Source organism: Antennarius striatus, chromosome 16 (genome assembly GCF_040054535.1).
Source record: "Antennarius striatus isolate MH-2024 chromosome 16, ASM4005453v1, whole genome shotgun sequence".
NCBI lineage: Eukaryota > Metazoa > Chordata > Actinopteri > Lophiiformes > Antennariidae > Antennarius > Antennarius striatus.
Window position 1 is genome coordinate 19,017,419 of NC_090791.1, and position 12,678 is coordinate 19,030,096.

General features: G+C 43.5%; 1 protein-coding gene across 4 annotated transcripts; it reads left to right on the plus strand.

The window, feature by feature from the left end:
- The first annotated feature begins 4,863 nt into the window (after window positions 1–4,863).
- On the plus strand, window positions 4,864–11,746 carry slc16a6b (solute carrier family 16 member 6b). Of its 4 annotated transcripts, XM_068336686.1 has the most exons (6): window positions 4,864–5,295; window positions 7,217–7,463; window positions 8,073–8,216; window positions 8,926–9,054; window positions 9,415–10,338; window positions 10,421–11,746. In XM_068336686.1, the coding sequence occupies exons 2-6, from the start codon at window positions 7,232–7,234 to the stop codon at window positions 10,696–10,698; spliced, it is 1,707 nt and encodes a 568-aa protein (XP_068192787.1). In that variant the 5' UTR covers window positions 4,864–5,295; window positions 7,217–7,231; the 3' UTR covers window positions 10,699–11,746. The 4 variants fall into 4 exon arrangements, with proteins under 4 accessions (XP_068192787.1, XP_068192784.1, XP_068192786.1 ...); XM_068336684.1 differs by lacking the exons at window positions 4,864–5,295; window positions 7,217–7,463 and adding an exon at window positions 8,395–8,442 and having other exon boundaries at window positions 8,126–8,216; window positions 8,763–9,054; XM_068336683.1 differs by lacking the exons at window positions 4,864–5,295; window positions 7,217–7,463 and having other exon boundaries at window positions 8,077–8,216; window positions 8,763–9,054.
- Window positions 11,747–12,678: the final 932 nt, after the last annotated feature.

The window sequence follows — 12,678 nt, forward strand, 5'->3', positions numbered from 1 at the left end:
GATGCCTTGCGCTTCCTTCTCAATTTGTGAGTAGTTAATTTCAGTTTTACTCAAGGTATGTGAGGCGTATGCTATTGGTCGCTCACTACCGTCTGTCATTTTGTGTGATATCACAGCTCCTAACCCATAGGCACTACCATCACAAGCCAGTAAGATTGGCAATTGTGGATCGAAGTGTGTGAGAACACTAGACGATGCCAACTGTGATTTTGTCTTCTCAAATGCTGCTTGACATCGGGTGGACCAGTTCCACTGACTGTCCTTCATTAGCAACACGGTCATTGGTTTGATCATGGTTGAGAGATTCTCAAGAAATTTTCCATAGTAAGTCAATAAGGCTAAAAATGCCCTAAGCTCTGTGACATTTTTAGGAACTGAAGCGTTGACTATTGCTTCGACTTTCTCGGGTACAGGGTGTAACCCTTCACTGTCAATTTTGTGCCCCAAGTAGGTTACACTTGGCTGGCTGAAGCTAAATTTGTCTCTGTTCACCCGTATGCCTCTGTCTTGTAAGCGCTGTAACACCAGCTCGACATTTTCCCAGTGTTTGGCTTCAGTTGCTCCTATAATCAGTATGTCGTCAAGGTAGCATACAACTTTTGGTAAGCCCAGAAGAATCTGATCCATAATACGTTGGAATATTGCCGGTGAACTAGCTATACCATAGGGTAACCTATTCATTTGGTAAAGCCCCTTTGGTGTATTGATGGTCAAGTATTGTTTGGATTTGTCATCTAGCTCCACCTGCTGGTAAGCTTGGGTAAGATCTAGCTTCGTGAAATATTTTCCCCCAGCTAATTTGGCAAACAGATCCTGTGTTTTAGGAAGAGGGTATTTGTCTACCTCTAACCACAGATTTACGGTTACCTTGTAGTCACCACAAATTCTGACATCACCATTTGTTTTTGGAATGCACACAATTGGAGTTGCCCATTCACTATACTCCACTGGAGTGCAAACTCCCATTTCCTGCAGTTTGGCTAACTGTTGATCCACTGCGGCACTCAGTGCATAAGGCACTGATCTAGCCTTGCAGAATTTTGGATTGGCATTTTCCATCACTCTAAGTTTTGCTTGTACACCTGAAATGACCCCATGATCTGCATTGAACACAGGAGAGTATTTCTCATACATCTCTGATAGAGGATCAGTAACCAGTAAGTGATTCACTCTAGACCAGTCTAAACGCAGGTGCTGAATCCAATTTCTGCCCGTGAGTGTTGGACCACTTCCTTTTGCCACTAACAGTGTCAGCTGTTTTGTTTGCTTACCACACTGCACTTTAACTTTGATTTGACCCATAAGTACAATTGGCTCTGAGGCAGTTTACACTTTTTAAACCGCTTTGTGAACAGCTTTTCTGACATTACACTCATTGCTGCACCTGTGTCCACTTCCATCTTAATCTTAACACCATTGCATCTGACCATAACCATATATGGCTTCACATATTCACTGTCACCTTTCACTGTAAACAGTTCATAGTCTTTTTTGACTCCTGGTACTTCAGTGTCTGTACAGCTCCCAGCTTCTGGAGGCTGTCCTGGCGCATATGTGGCTCCCTCCGGGAGCAATGCTGACCATTGACTCCGCTCAGCACCTGTCCCCTTGTCCGGTGGCTCTCTCACGACGTAGAGGGTGTCTCGCTCGGCTGGGGCACTCCTCGCTGACGCTCACTGACCACCGCTGTGCTTGTCGGATCCCTTCGTTCTGCATGCTTGCTCCAGATGTCCTTTCTTGTTGCACGCTCTGCACTGGAAATCTTTGTATTTGCAGTTGGCAGGCGAATGTCCTTCTCTCTGGCAACGGTAGCACTGGTTGACTCCGCCACTGGCGTTTTGCTTTGGTTTCTTCTCTGAATCTTTTGGGCGTGCATGAGCCTTTCCCTTGTTGTAGCTGCTCACGCTGTCGGTTCTAAGCGCTGTTTGCTGAATTGTTTTCAGACTGCTCGTGGTGGACTCGAAATTATGAACAATGTCCATGACTTTTGCACACTTCAGTTTTTCTCCATACGCAGCACTTAAAGGCTTGCTTCGTAGCTCTTTGCTGCTAATTCCATAAACTAGCTGGTCCCTCAGCTGCTCATCCAATCTGTCACCGAACTCACAAGTTGATGAAAGTCCTTTTAACGCAGCCACATATTCCGCTACAGTCTCTCCATTTTGCTGTTTTCGAACACGGAATGTGTAACGTTCACTTAACACATTTTTCTTCGACACAAAGAATTATCTCATTGCTTTTAACAATTAATCCAACTTTTTCGGTGCTAGCAAGTCTGTCAGTAATGAGAAAGTCTTTGCACCTACCACGGATAAGGAAACAGCTCGTTGTTTCCCTTGCTCTATTCCGTTGGCTTCCACAAACTGTGTGAATCTTTGCTCATACGTCATTGAAACTTTCATCGCTTTCATTGAAGCACAAGCCCGTCTCGCTGCTGTAAACTGCCATCATTCTGCTAGCTTCTTCTGCTAACTTCACTGTCATTCTGGCATCTTCGTTCTGCTTCCAAAGTCGTGGTTAACAATCCGATCCTCGTCGCCAGTATGTTGTGTCCGAGTGGGGAACACGTATACATACAAGGAGGTGGAGAGTGAAGTGTTGAACATTAAAACTACATTTATTTTTATTTACTACATCCGGTACACCAGGTTGGCAATCTGCATATCTATTACCTGAAGCGTGCGGAATAGGGGAGCGCTAACATTATACAGCCGCCGCCTAAACACAAGACATTATGTGAAGGGTAGTTTTAAATATCTATACACAACAATGAGGTCTTAAGTTTTCTTATGTTGTGGGAAAGAGAAGTTCTGAGATGCCAACTCAGCACCACCTAATGGTCAGTTGCAGCCATTTTCATGGTGGAGGAGCAATCTGGATTGTGTCCTAGTCATGGAACGCTGGATTAACTCTTCACTTTCACTGCCATGCTGAAGGGTCGTGGAAGTTTTTCCAACAGTCATGTTTGATCTGTGTAGGTGCAAGCAGGAGACAGGTTTCTTCTGCTCTGCATGAGTGTCATTAAGTTTTTTATAATTTAATTCTTTATTATGGACAGCCTCCACCCGCGTCCTCTACTGCAAGCCAGCACCACTGGATTGGTGTAGTCATTGGAGGAGATGCTGTCCATGAGGACGAGGAGAGGTTCGGGGATTTGGGATCTTATTCCTGTTGAGATCCAGAGAAGATAATGGGGCAGTCACAGGAAGCGACAGTAAAGGCTAAGCTACCAGCTAGACCCATTAGCACAAAGCTGGTCCAACCTCCTGCTTCAATCCGTCCGTCATCATGGGTGATGTGAACACGCTGCCCAACGAGTTGGACAAACTGACAATGCTGTGCAGGACTGAGCAGTAAGTAGAGGCAATATTTTCCTGCTGAGAAATTTCGTAAGTAGAACATTTCGTAAGTAGAGACATTCATAAGTAGAGGTACCACTGTACAGCACTATTTTCACAGTCACTGGGAAGTGGGTTCTTTTTCGCGAGATTCAAAGAGAAATGTCTGCGTCTTATTCGCGGGACGACGTGGAGAGGAATTTCCAAACCTGCCACAAAAACATCGACGTGAACTACCCACCCATCAGCGCATTACGGACAGAAAAAGTGTGTAGGTTAAAGGCAGCTATAGACAAACAACAGATTTCTTTCACCAAGCCTGTGAAAAAAATCACAGAAAGCAACCAAAGTTTTGTTTAGAGTTACGCATTTTTTGGTAAAGAATAAGAAACCTTTTTCGGATGGTAAGGTTTTCAAAGAAGCTATGATGCTTGTAGCAAACACATTACAGTATTCAAAGATGAGAAACATGGTCCTGATGTCATCTCCACGCTCTCAGATGTCCAGTTTGGAGCAAATACGATGGCTACTTTGTCTGTGAATTCAACAGAGCAGCTGAACCAGGATCTCGCTGCCTGCACGTGGTTTAGTGTCCAATGTGAAGACGTTTCTGCATCTGAAGCTTTGGATGAAGCTGTAAAAAAGGACTCCCAAGTTATGAACAGACTAGGACTGGAATTTGAAGAAAGGTTTTGTGACTTCGAGCAGCTTGAACCATGTCATTTGTTACAAATCCTTTCATGCATGTACTTGACATCCACTGCCGAGCAGCTCAGTGCTTTGTTCATTTTGAACGCTGGTGGGGTAGAGATGCAACAAACGTCTGGTGCCTTGTGGACAAAGAGAAGTATAGTGGAGTATGCACAGCAGCCATGAGAATTGCCTGCTTTTTTGGTTCAACCAATCTCTGTGAATCAGCCCTTTCCAACATGAACTTCATCAAGAACAAACACAGAACACGCCTGACTGCTGCACAATGACACGTCTCACTGAGAATTGCAGTGTCAAATTATTCACCAGATTATAATGCACTGGTCAGCAGAATGCATTGCCAGGCTTCCCACAGAGACAATTTTTTAAATTGTTTTAACAGCAGCAATATTCATTAAAATATTTCACAAAATTTTAAATATTCAGTAAAAATGTATTAACTTGTTCAATCAAAAAAAAAAGTTTCCTTGGTTTACAGTAAAAATGCTAGAAGAGATCATTTGCATTACAAATACATGCCCCCCTGACTTTCAAATGTTTGGATAAATAAACATAAATAAAGTGCACCATTTTTAAACATCTTTTTTCTGATTATTATTGCTGTGTAAATCACTGATAGTTGTCGAAAGTAAAATACAAATTATGGATAAAAATGGCAGATGGTGTGTGTGTGTGTGTGTGTGTGTGTGTGTGTGTGTGTGTGTGTGTGTGTGTGTGTGTGTGTGTGTGTGTAGACAGTTTCCAGTTCACATTATTCAGCATAACTTTTATTATTTATACCAGCTTCCATCAAGGAAAAGAGTTAACATGGTGCGATATCTATTAATGCACTCATTGGGTCGGTCCTTAGATGCGGTATCATCCTCAGCTGTATTCTTTTATTCCGGTTATTCCAAACGCCACCGCGTCTGTAGAACTTGCGCGTTCTCGAAATCGGCGGATTTGCGCGCCCACGGCAGAATACCGGCTTGAGCCGGTACAAAGCCGTCAAAACAGCCTGAAATGTTTCGCTCCACACAAAAGATGCATCCGCTTGAGACAGAGCGGTGACAAACAGACGTGGTGTCGGTCTTAATATTCATGTTCAGATTTTTTTTTCCCAGCAGCGGTAAATTCCTAGGATTTTTTAATGGTTATTTCTCTCCTATCTCCAGCTGTATAAATAGGCATGTTCAGTATTTTTTCAGCTTCAACAAGTGAAATGACATTCAGTTAAAACCCAGTTTGTTCCAGTCGAGTGCTGCCGGTAAGTAACGACCGCTGTCAGCTCGGTACCGGGGGGGTCCAGCTGCGGGATGGGGCGGCTGTCGGGTGGACTCCAACGATCCGACATTTATTTCCCAGAACCGCTGCTGACGTGACGTTCTAACGTTTTATTATTACCAGCATCTGTTTGTCTGAGAGGAACGCGTTCAGATCATGTCCGCGTTCCTCCATGTAACGAGAGAAATGTTGGTTCTCTCTGTTATCGGTGGGATTGTCTCGGTTTGCTGTCAGTCAACAGTCAGTGCAGCTGGAAGCAGCCGGGCTGCTGCCTGGAACCAGGCTGTGTGCGCCGGAGGAAACCTCTGTGACGCGGGACGTGACGTCATCATCCTGTTCTGCATTGCGGCTGTTTGGCGTCTTTTCTGCTTCCTGTTTGGTGTTCCTACAAGTTGTTCATGCAAATTCAGAAACACATTTTGATGACGCAGCTCTTAATTTTGGTGTCATTTTTTCACCCGTTTTTTTTTTGTTAATATCCCGCTTCAAAGCAGTGACGTATTGTAATGTCAGTGTTCGTGTGTTCGTCCGTTCGTTAGTCCACAAATATCTTCGCAACCGTTGCAGATAGAGATGAAACCAAAAGCACATCATTCAGGCAGCAAAGGGGATGAAAATGAGATGATGACCTTGACCTTAAGACAAGAATGTCAAGGTCAAATTTTAACTTATGCACACTCAGGAACCAGATATGATAGAAAGACGAGGGAGAAGGTCAATGTGAGTAAGACCATAGATCAAAGACCTTTGATCTTTGACCTATGCAAGTAGGTCAGGGTAAAATTTTGCCTTCAGGGGTGTCGTGTGATGTTGCAATCTCTGATTGCCTTAGCTCTTGTTTGTTTGTTTGTTCGTTGTTCCTGCTTCTTTATGTACTGTAGTTACTTTCTGCTAAACACTTAAAAGTTGGTCAAACTTAACTTATTCGTGGCCGGTGTCACCGTCCTCACAAAACAGAGGAACTTCTTTGACCATCCTGTGCTGTATATTTGGTTTCATTTACCCTTTTTCTTGTAGAGGAGACGACTGTAATCGTCTCGTCTGCGATCGCTTTGCGGGTCAGGGGTCTGCTGGAGGCTATCCCAGCTGATTACAGGCGAGAGGCGGGGTACACTCCATACGTATCGCCAGGGTGTTATAACAGCAGACTCCATACCTACATCACATTTACCTGGCTCGTTGAATCTCGTGACTCAACACACACTCTGTTTCCAGTGTGTGAGCGGCTGCTATCTGCAGGTTCTGCTGTTAGATCCAGAGAAGGAGGGAAACCTTTATTCTACTGCTATCCTCGGGGCTACAATAAACCCTTGGGGGCTACAATAACTTTTTATGTGGAAAACACAATGTCCTCGTGTAATATTACAATATTGTCTGATTTGCTGCTCATTTTGCTTTTTTTCCTGCTCATTCTGCTTATAATGTACTTGTTACATCCCGCTTCAAAGTGGTGATGTATAGTAATTGTCGATGTTCGTGTGTTTGTCCGTTCGTCCAATAGTATGTCCACCAAATATCTTCGCAACCGTAGCAGATAGAAAGATGAAACAAAAAGCAGATTAGTTGGGTGGCAAAGGGAATTTTAAAAAAAAAAAGATGATGATCTTGACCTTGAGAAAACTAGTTCAAGGTCAAACCTTTGTACACTCATGGACTGGATAAGATAGAAAAATGAGGGAGAAAGCCAGTGTGAGTAAGACCATAGATCAAAGCTATTGCTTTGATCTACCTAGCATTAGCTTCGATCTATGGTCGAAGGTAGTACATAGCTTTGACCTACCCTGAAAGGTGAAGTTATGCACTTGTTAGGTACCACTTTCAGGGTACCCTGACCTACCCTGGAAGTAAGTCAGGGTAAGTCGCGGGATGTTCCAGTCTCTGACTGCCGTGGTTCTTGTTTTTAGATTGCTGCTGTAGCCATGATGGTGTCCAGTGCTCGGGACTGTTTTAGCCCAAATGTCTACCCTGAAGTGCCTGATGGGAGATGGGGTTGGGTTTTGGCAGCAGCATTCTTCATGGTGGAAGTCTGCACCTATGGCACCATCAAGAGCTTCGGTGTGTTCCTCCAGGATCTAATGGAAGAGTTTGGAGAGAGCAACAGCCGAGTGTCATGGATCATCTCCATCTGTGTCTTTATCTTCAACTTCACTGGTCAGTAACCACCTTCATGCAAAAAACAATTTTTGTCATATAATAACAATTACAACTCAATGACAACAGGAATCTAATTACTAACTCATGTCTGCAGGAAATGGCAAATTACGGCTTAAATTGCATTGACTAGACAGTTGTAATTTCTCAGTTAGATTTCTCTTGACCATGCAGTTTCATTGAGAATTTTCTCTTCAGGCCCTAGAATAGCCCTAAACAGATGAGGCAAGAGGAATTGAAAACTGACACCGCCTGATTAAGTCAGACGGTGTTTTGTTCACTAGGTATCATTAACACTTCTAACAGTGATGACAAAGAGAAGGTAATTTATACCTCATGGTTGGTGGCTCAGTGGGTAGCGCTGTCGCCGCACAACATGGCTGGTCTGGGTTCGAGTCCCGCTCTGTGTGGAGTTTGCATGTTCTCCCCGTGTCTGCGTGGAATCTCTCCGGGTTCTCCGGCTTCCTCCCACCTCCAAAAGCATGTGCTTCAGGTTAATTGGACAGTCCCAAATTGCCCGTAGGAGTGAGTGTGTGTGTGTGTGTGGTTGTCTGTCTTTGTTTTTCACAAAGTTAAAGTTGACTGTACTGTCTTCAACCCTGACCCCAGCACCCTTGTCCATTATGTTGAGCAACCGCTTTGGCCATCGTCGAGTGGTAATCATGGGAGGCGTCCTCATCAGCCTGGGAACTATCAGCTCCGCCTTCAGCAACTCCATCAATGAGATGTACATCACCATCGGCGTAGTTTCAGGTACTCAGACTCACACGGTCACAAACACTCATATCTGTCTGTTGAAGTGTCTGTCTTACAGTGACTGTTGTGCTTTTGTAAACATGTTTGTCTAGTGTAACAGCCTATCATTAAAAAAGCAAAGGGACTCCTAGCAGTGTGAACGACAGGAATCTAAATCTAAATCTATTTCTTCCAGAACTCACCAATGACTGAGAGGTGATCAGCCTCTTCTAAAGAGCGTGCAGTGAGTCTACGCTACGTTCTAAACTCTAATAAGACAGGGCATAGCAGGAAAGCAGCAAAATATTACCCCCCAAAATTTTAATTCCCTTTCAGATCAGCATTGATGGAATGAGAGCCTGAGGAGAATTGAAAATTTTACAGCATAAAACTACAAGAATGAACAGCACATTAACTGTTTTTTCTTTAGGACAGAAAGCACTGCTAGCTCTCCCACCGTGATTACCATGTCTGCCCCTGAGATGGACCACGTCTAACATAAGAATACCTTCTCCTTTCTCCCCTGTCCCTCTTGTTTGTGTTTACATGCCTTCTGTCGTTCAGCAGCAGCTGAAATAAAGCTGAATCATGTCTTACAACCTGCCAACTTTGACAAAGGAGTCCCCTGACAACCTGATCTTGACCCATCCACTAGCCAACAGGGGTTATGATGGCCACATGCGGGCCAGTGGCTGTCATTTCCCCTCTTTCCCCTCTTTGTTTACAGGCCTGGGCTACTGTCTTACCTTTCTACCCACCGTCACCATCCTAGCCCAGTATTTCTCGAGACGACGAGCCCTCGTCACATCAGCTGCCTCTTCTGGAGAATCTTTTGCCATATTTGCATTTGCTCCTGGTGAGTTTATTAAAAATATGACCATCGCTGCCCATTGTGACATGGAACATATTGAAACGTATTGTTTCAGGGGCCTGTACACAACATCGTGCTGTGATTAAACACACATACTGTATATGTACAGTATATATATGCATGTATATGGATGAGTGTAAAGATAATTTCCCCACTGAGGGATCGATAAAGCAAATTTCATTTAATCTTTAATTTAATTAAGTATCATTACTGAATTCCAGTCATCCTGGTCAAGGATACGTAGATCAGTTATGGTTGCTCTTCTGCTGGACCATGGTCTACTCTCAATTATTAACTAAAATCAGTCCTCACATAACAATAACCTACACTATATTTTCTTCACAGCCTTCACTGCATTGAAGAAACACATTGGCTGGCGCTACTGCCTGGTTGTGATTGGTATCTTTCAGGCCTCTGTGATTGGTTGTGGGTTTCTTCTTTGTCCAATCACGATTAGAGCAGCGCCTAATAAGAAGGAAAATGAATCAGGCAAAGAATATCTGTCTGTAAAGCAGCTGGAGACTGTTTTCGAGCTGAAAAATGAACAAACCAGAACCTCTATCAGTTCAGGAGTCTCCAAGGACTCAGACGACTCAGGTGTCACCTCCCTCTCGACTCTCAACATAGATCTGTGGACTGAAGGTGTTGGAGGCAAGGCTTTGACAGAACGGGAAGAACAAGACAGAACATCTCAGCAGAAATCACCATCTGTCCCTGCCAGTCGATTCAGGCAGAAAGCGGAATGTGATGCTAAAAGAGAAGAGGCCAATCCCGTCCATTCCTCAAGCCACAAACTCCTTGACTTCTCCATTCTTAAAGACGGTGCCTTTATCTGTTACTCCCTCTTTGGCTTCTTTGCCACACTGGGCTTCTTTGCTCCACAGCTGTACATCATTGAACTGAGCAAGAGTCGGGGTGTGGAGCCCAACATGGCGTCCTACATGTTGTCTGTGATGGCTGTGGCGGAGATTTTTGGCCGCTTGTCCATTGGAGTGTTGGTAAACAAAGTGACCTGCCCAAAAATCAAGGTGCTACTGGGCTGTGTAGTCCTGATGAGCATGGTGCTATTAGCCTTCGCTATGGTTTGGGAGTTCTGGGGCCTTGTGGTCTGCTGTGCTCTATATGGGTACCTCCTTGGAACTGTTGGTTCTACTCACATCCCCATGCTGGCTGAGGAGGATGTGGTGGGCATCCAGAAGATGGCGTCCTCTGTGGGAGTGTACGTGTTCATTCAGAGTTTCTCTGGACTGGCAGGGCCCCCACTAGGAGGTACTAGATCCTTTAATCTCCATCTTCATTTCAGTCACAGTCTTTCTGTAGATGTTAATAACTTGCTTATTGTTCCTTCCAGGTTTATTGGTTGATGTCACACAGAATTATGGGTCTGCCTTCTACTCCTGTGCTGCAGGCATGGGCTGCAGTGCCATCTGCTTGGCTCTGGTAAGTCCAGTCAAGTCTGGCATGTGTCAAAGACAAAGCAGAAGCAAAGAGACAGACAAGAGCACAGAGGAAGAGGAACAAATGTATCAAGATGACCAGACTGACTTTTTGGAGGTGGACATTGCTTTAGAGGAGAGTCCAATGAGACAGGCTGTGTCTCAGAACAAGGCCATCATAATATCAACTTAATCTCAGAACCAACAGCTTGCCACCAATGCTAACATCACATATGCACTGTCAGAGGCTGCAGGTCGGTCCTCACGGCTGCCACAAGTTCAAAACCTCAGGTGTCAACTCTCTTAATTTGACAATCTTGGGATTCATTGCTTCCCAGGAACTAAGTGTATCCCTTCAGTTCAAGGTGCTGATAGCAAAAGTCTACTCTCTACTAATGTTAGTTTGCTTACCTTGAAGAGGAGTACAGTATGTCTGCCTCAGGAAACAAGCCTTGTTGTCATGGATTGAAAACAGTCATCCCATTAGTTACGGTAAACCTACATGGAGGCATGTAGGTGCTATTAGGGCAACAAAATGAAGACACTTCGCCATGAAGAGAGAAACAGCTTAAGGTTTTAAATTATGCAAATATCAGCAGACAATCCACGTATCTTCATTTGATACAAAATTTCAGTACTGCTAAAGCTGGATATGTAGTCATGTCATTTGTATGGAGTAATTTTCCTGTGGTTTGATACAACAGGAAGGACAGAAAAGCAATACTGCAGCTGTGTTCACTGAGCCTTTAGAATGATTGGTGTCTGTACATGGAACCTGTTTGGTTTGAGACACAATCGTACAGCCTCACACACTTTACACCATGAACTGTAATGGTTTGGGTAAAGGCTATGTGATCATCATCATCATCATCATCATCAATCGTGTGGAATGGCTTTATAATGACTTTGTAACTGAAGTAACAGCATCCAGAGAGTAAAACACTCAACACAATAGAAGCTTAAATAAGTGTCGAGATTGTGATGTTCAAATACTGTATATTATTTATGCAAAGGGGGGGGACTATATAAAACACAAATTTTGGTCACAATTTCAACTCTGTGATGGTTGTTGTTTTTCAGTTCTTGTCCTGTGTTTTGATTTAACTGAGTGTCACATTCTGCATTCTAACCCATTCTGCACATTCTGAAGTTGAAGAATTTAATGGTTTTCTATTATAACAACTGTAGCAGTTGTAAGCGAAAAAAACACTTTTGTATTTTAATTTTTAATAAAATTTGGAAACATGTTTGGAAGTCAGAATTTGAGTAATCAATCAATGTTTTTCAAACAGTCATTAACCATAGACCGCGGTGCACTTGTGTCGCACCCAGAGTGTAGCCTGCCTCATGCCCCAAGTCTGTTGGGATTAGGTGCCAGCAGCACCGCGATCCGCAACAGCGGAAGAAGCGAGTGCTGAAGATATATGTACAGTATGCATTAACCATAGCAGGCACATTGTGCTGTTGTCAGGCAATCCTGTGGGGCGTGGACAAATAGCAGATGTCAGAGCTTCTGTTGGTGATGGCCTCCACCCCCCGAGAAACAACCAGCTCACAGCCGTGATCCTGACCTGATGGTCTCAGCTGGAGAACTCACTGACCAAATTTGGCAACATTATTTAATTATGTGGCAAAACTCCATTGTCTCACTCACATTTCAAAAAATAAATTTAATGTATAAATTACATCTTTTGTCCAAAAGTTATACAGTGTGCCCTCGTTACTTGCGGTTAATGCGTTCCAGGAAACACACGAATAACAAATTCCGCGAAATAGCTACGAACAATTTATCTTATTATTTATGATACTTTAAACATTTGTGAACCCTCCTCATATTGATTTTAAACCACCTTCTATCTGTATTACCTTTTCCAACACTCTGATAGACTGTTTAAAGAGCTTTTGTGCCTCATGGAAGTGCGTTGTGTTCCAAGACTGTCGGAACGGAGCGCACTTCCGGATGCCGTCAGCCAATAGAATGCGAATACGGTATCACGTGACCACCTACTAAAAATCCACAATGAGTTGCAAGTATTGATACGCAAGGGCGCACTGTATTAATTCCAATTTTTTCCTAATAATTCACACACATATATACACTGTGTGTGTACATTATATATATATATATATATATATATATATATATATATATCTATATATATATATATATATA

What these genes read in the sequence shown, in the direction of transcription:
- slc16a6b (XM_068336686.1), top strand. Translation starts at nt 7,232, where the DNA reads ATGATGGTGTCCAGTGCTCGGGACTGTTTTAGCCCAAATGTCTACCCT. An exon ending in CACCATCGGCGTAGTTTCAG is followed by an intron (nt 8,217 to 8,925) that starts GTACTCAGACTC and finishes CTTTGTTTACAG; the next exon opens with GCCTGGGCTACTGTCTTACC. An exon ending in GGCAGGGCCCCCACTAGGAG is followed by an intron (nt 10,339 to 10,420) that starts GTACTAGATCCT and finishes TGTTCCTTCCAG; the next exon opens with GTTTATTGGTTGATGTCACA.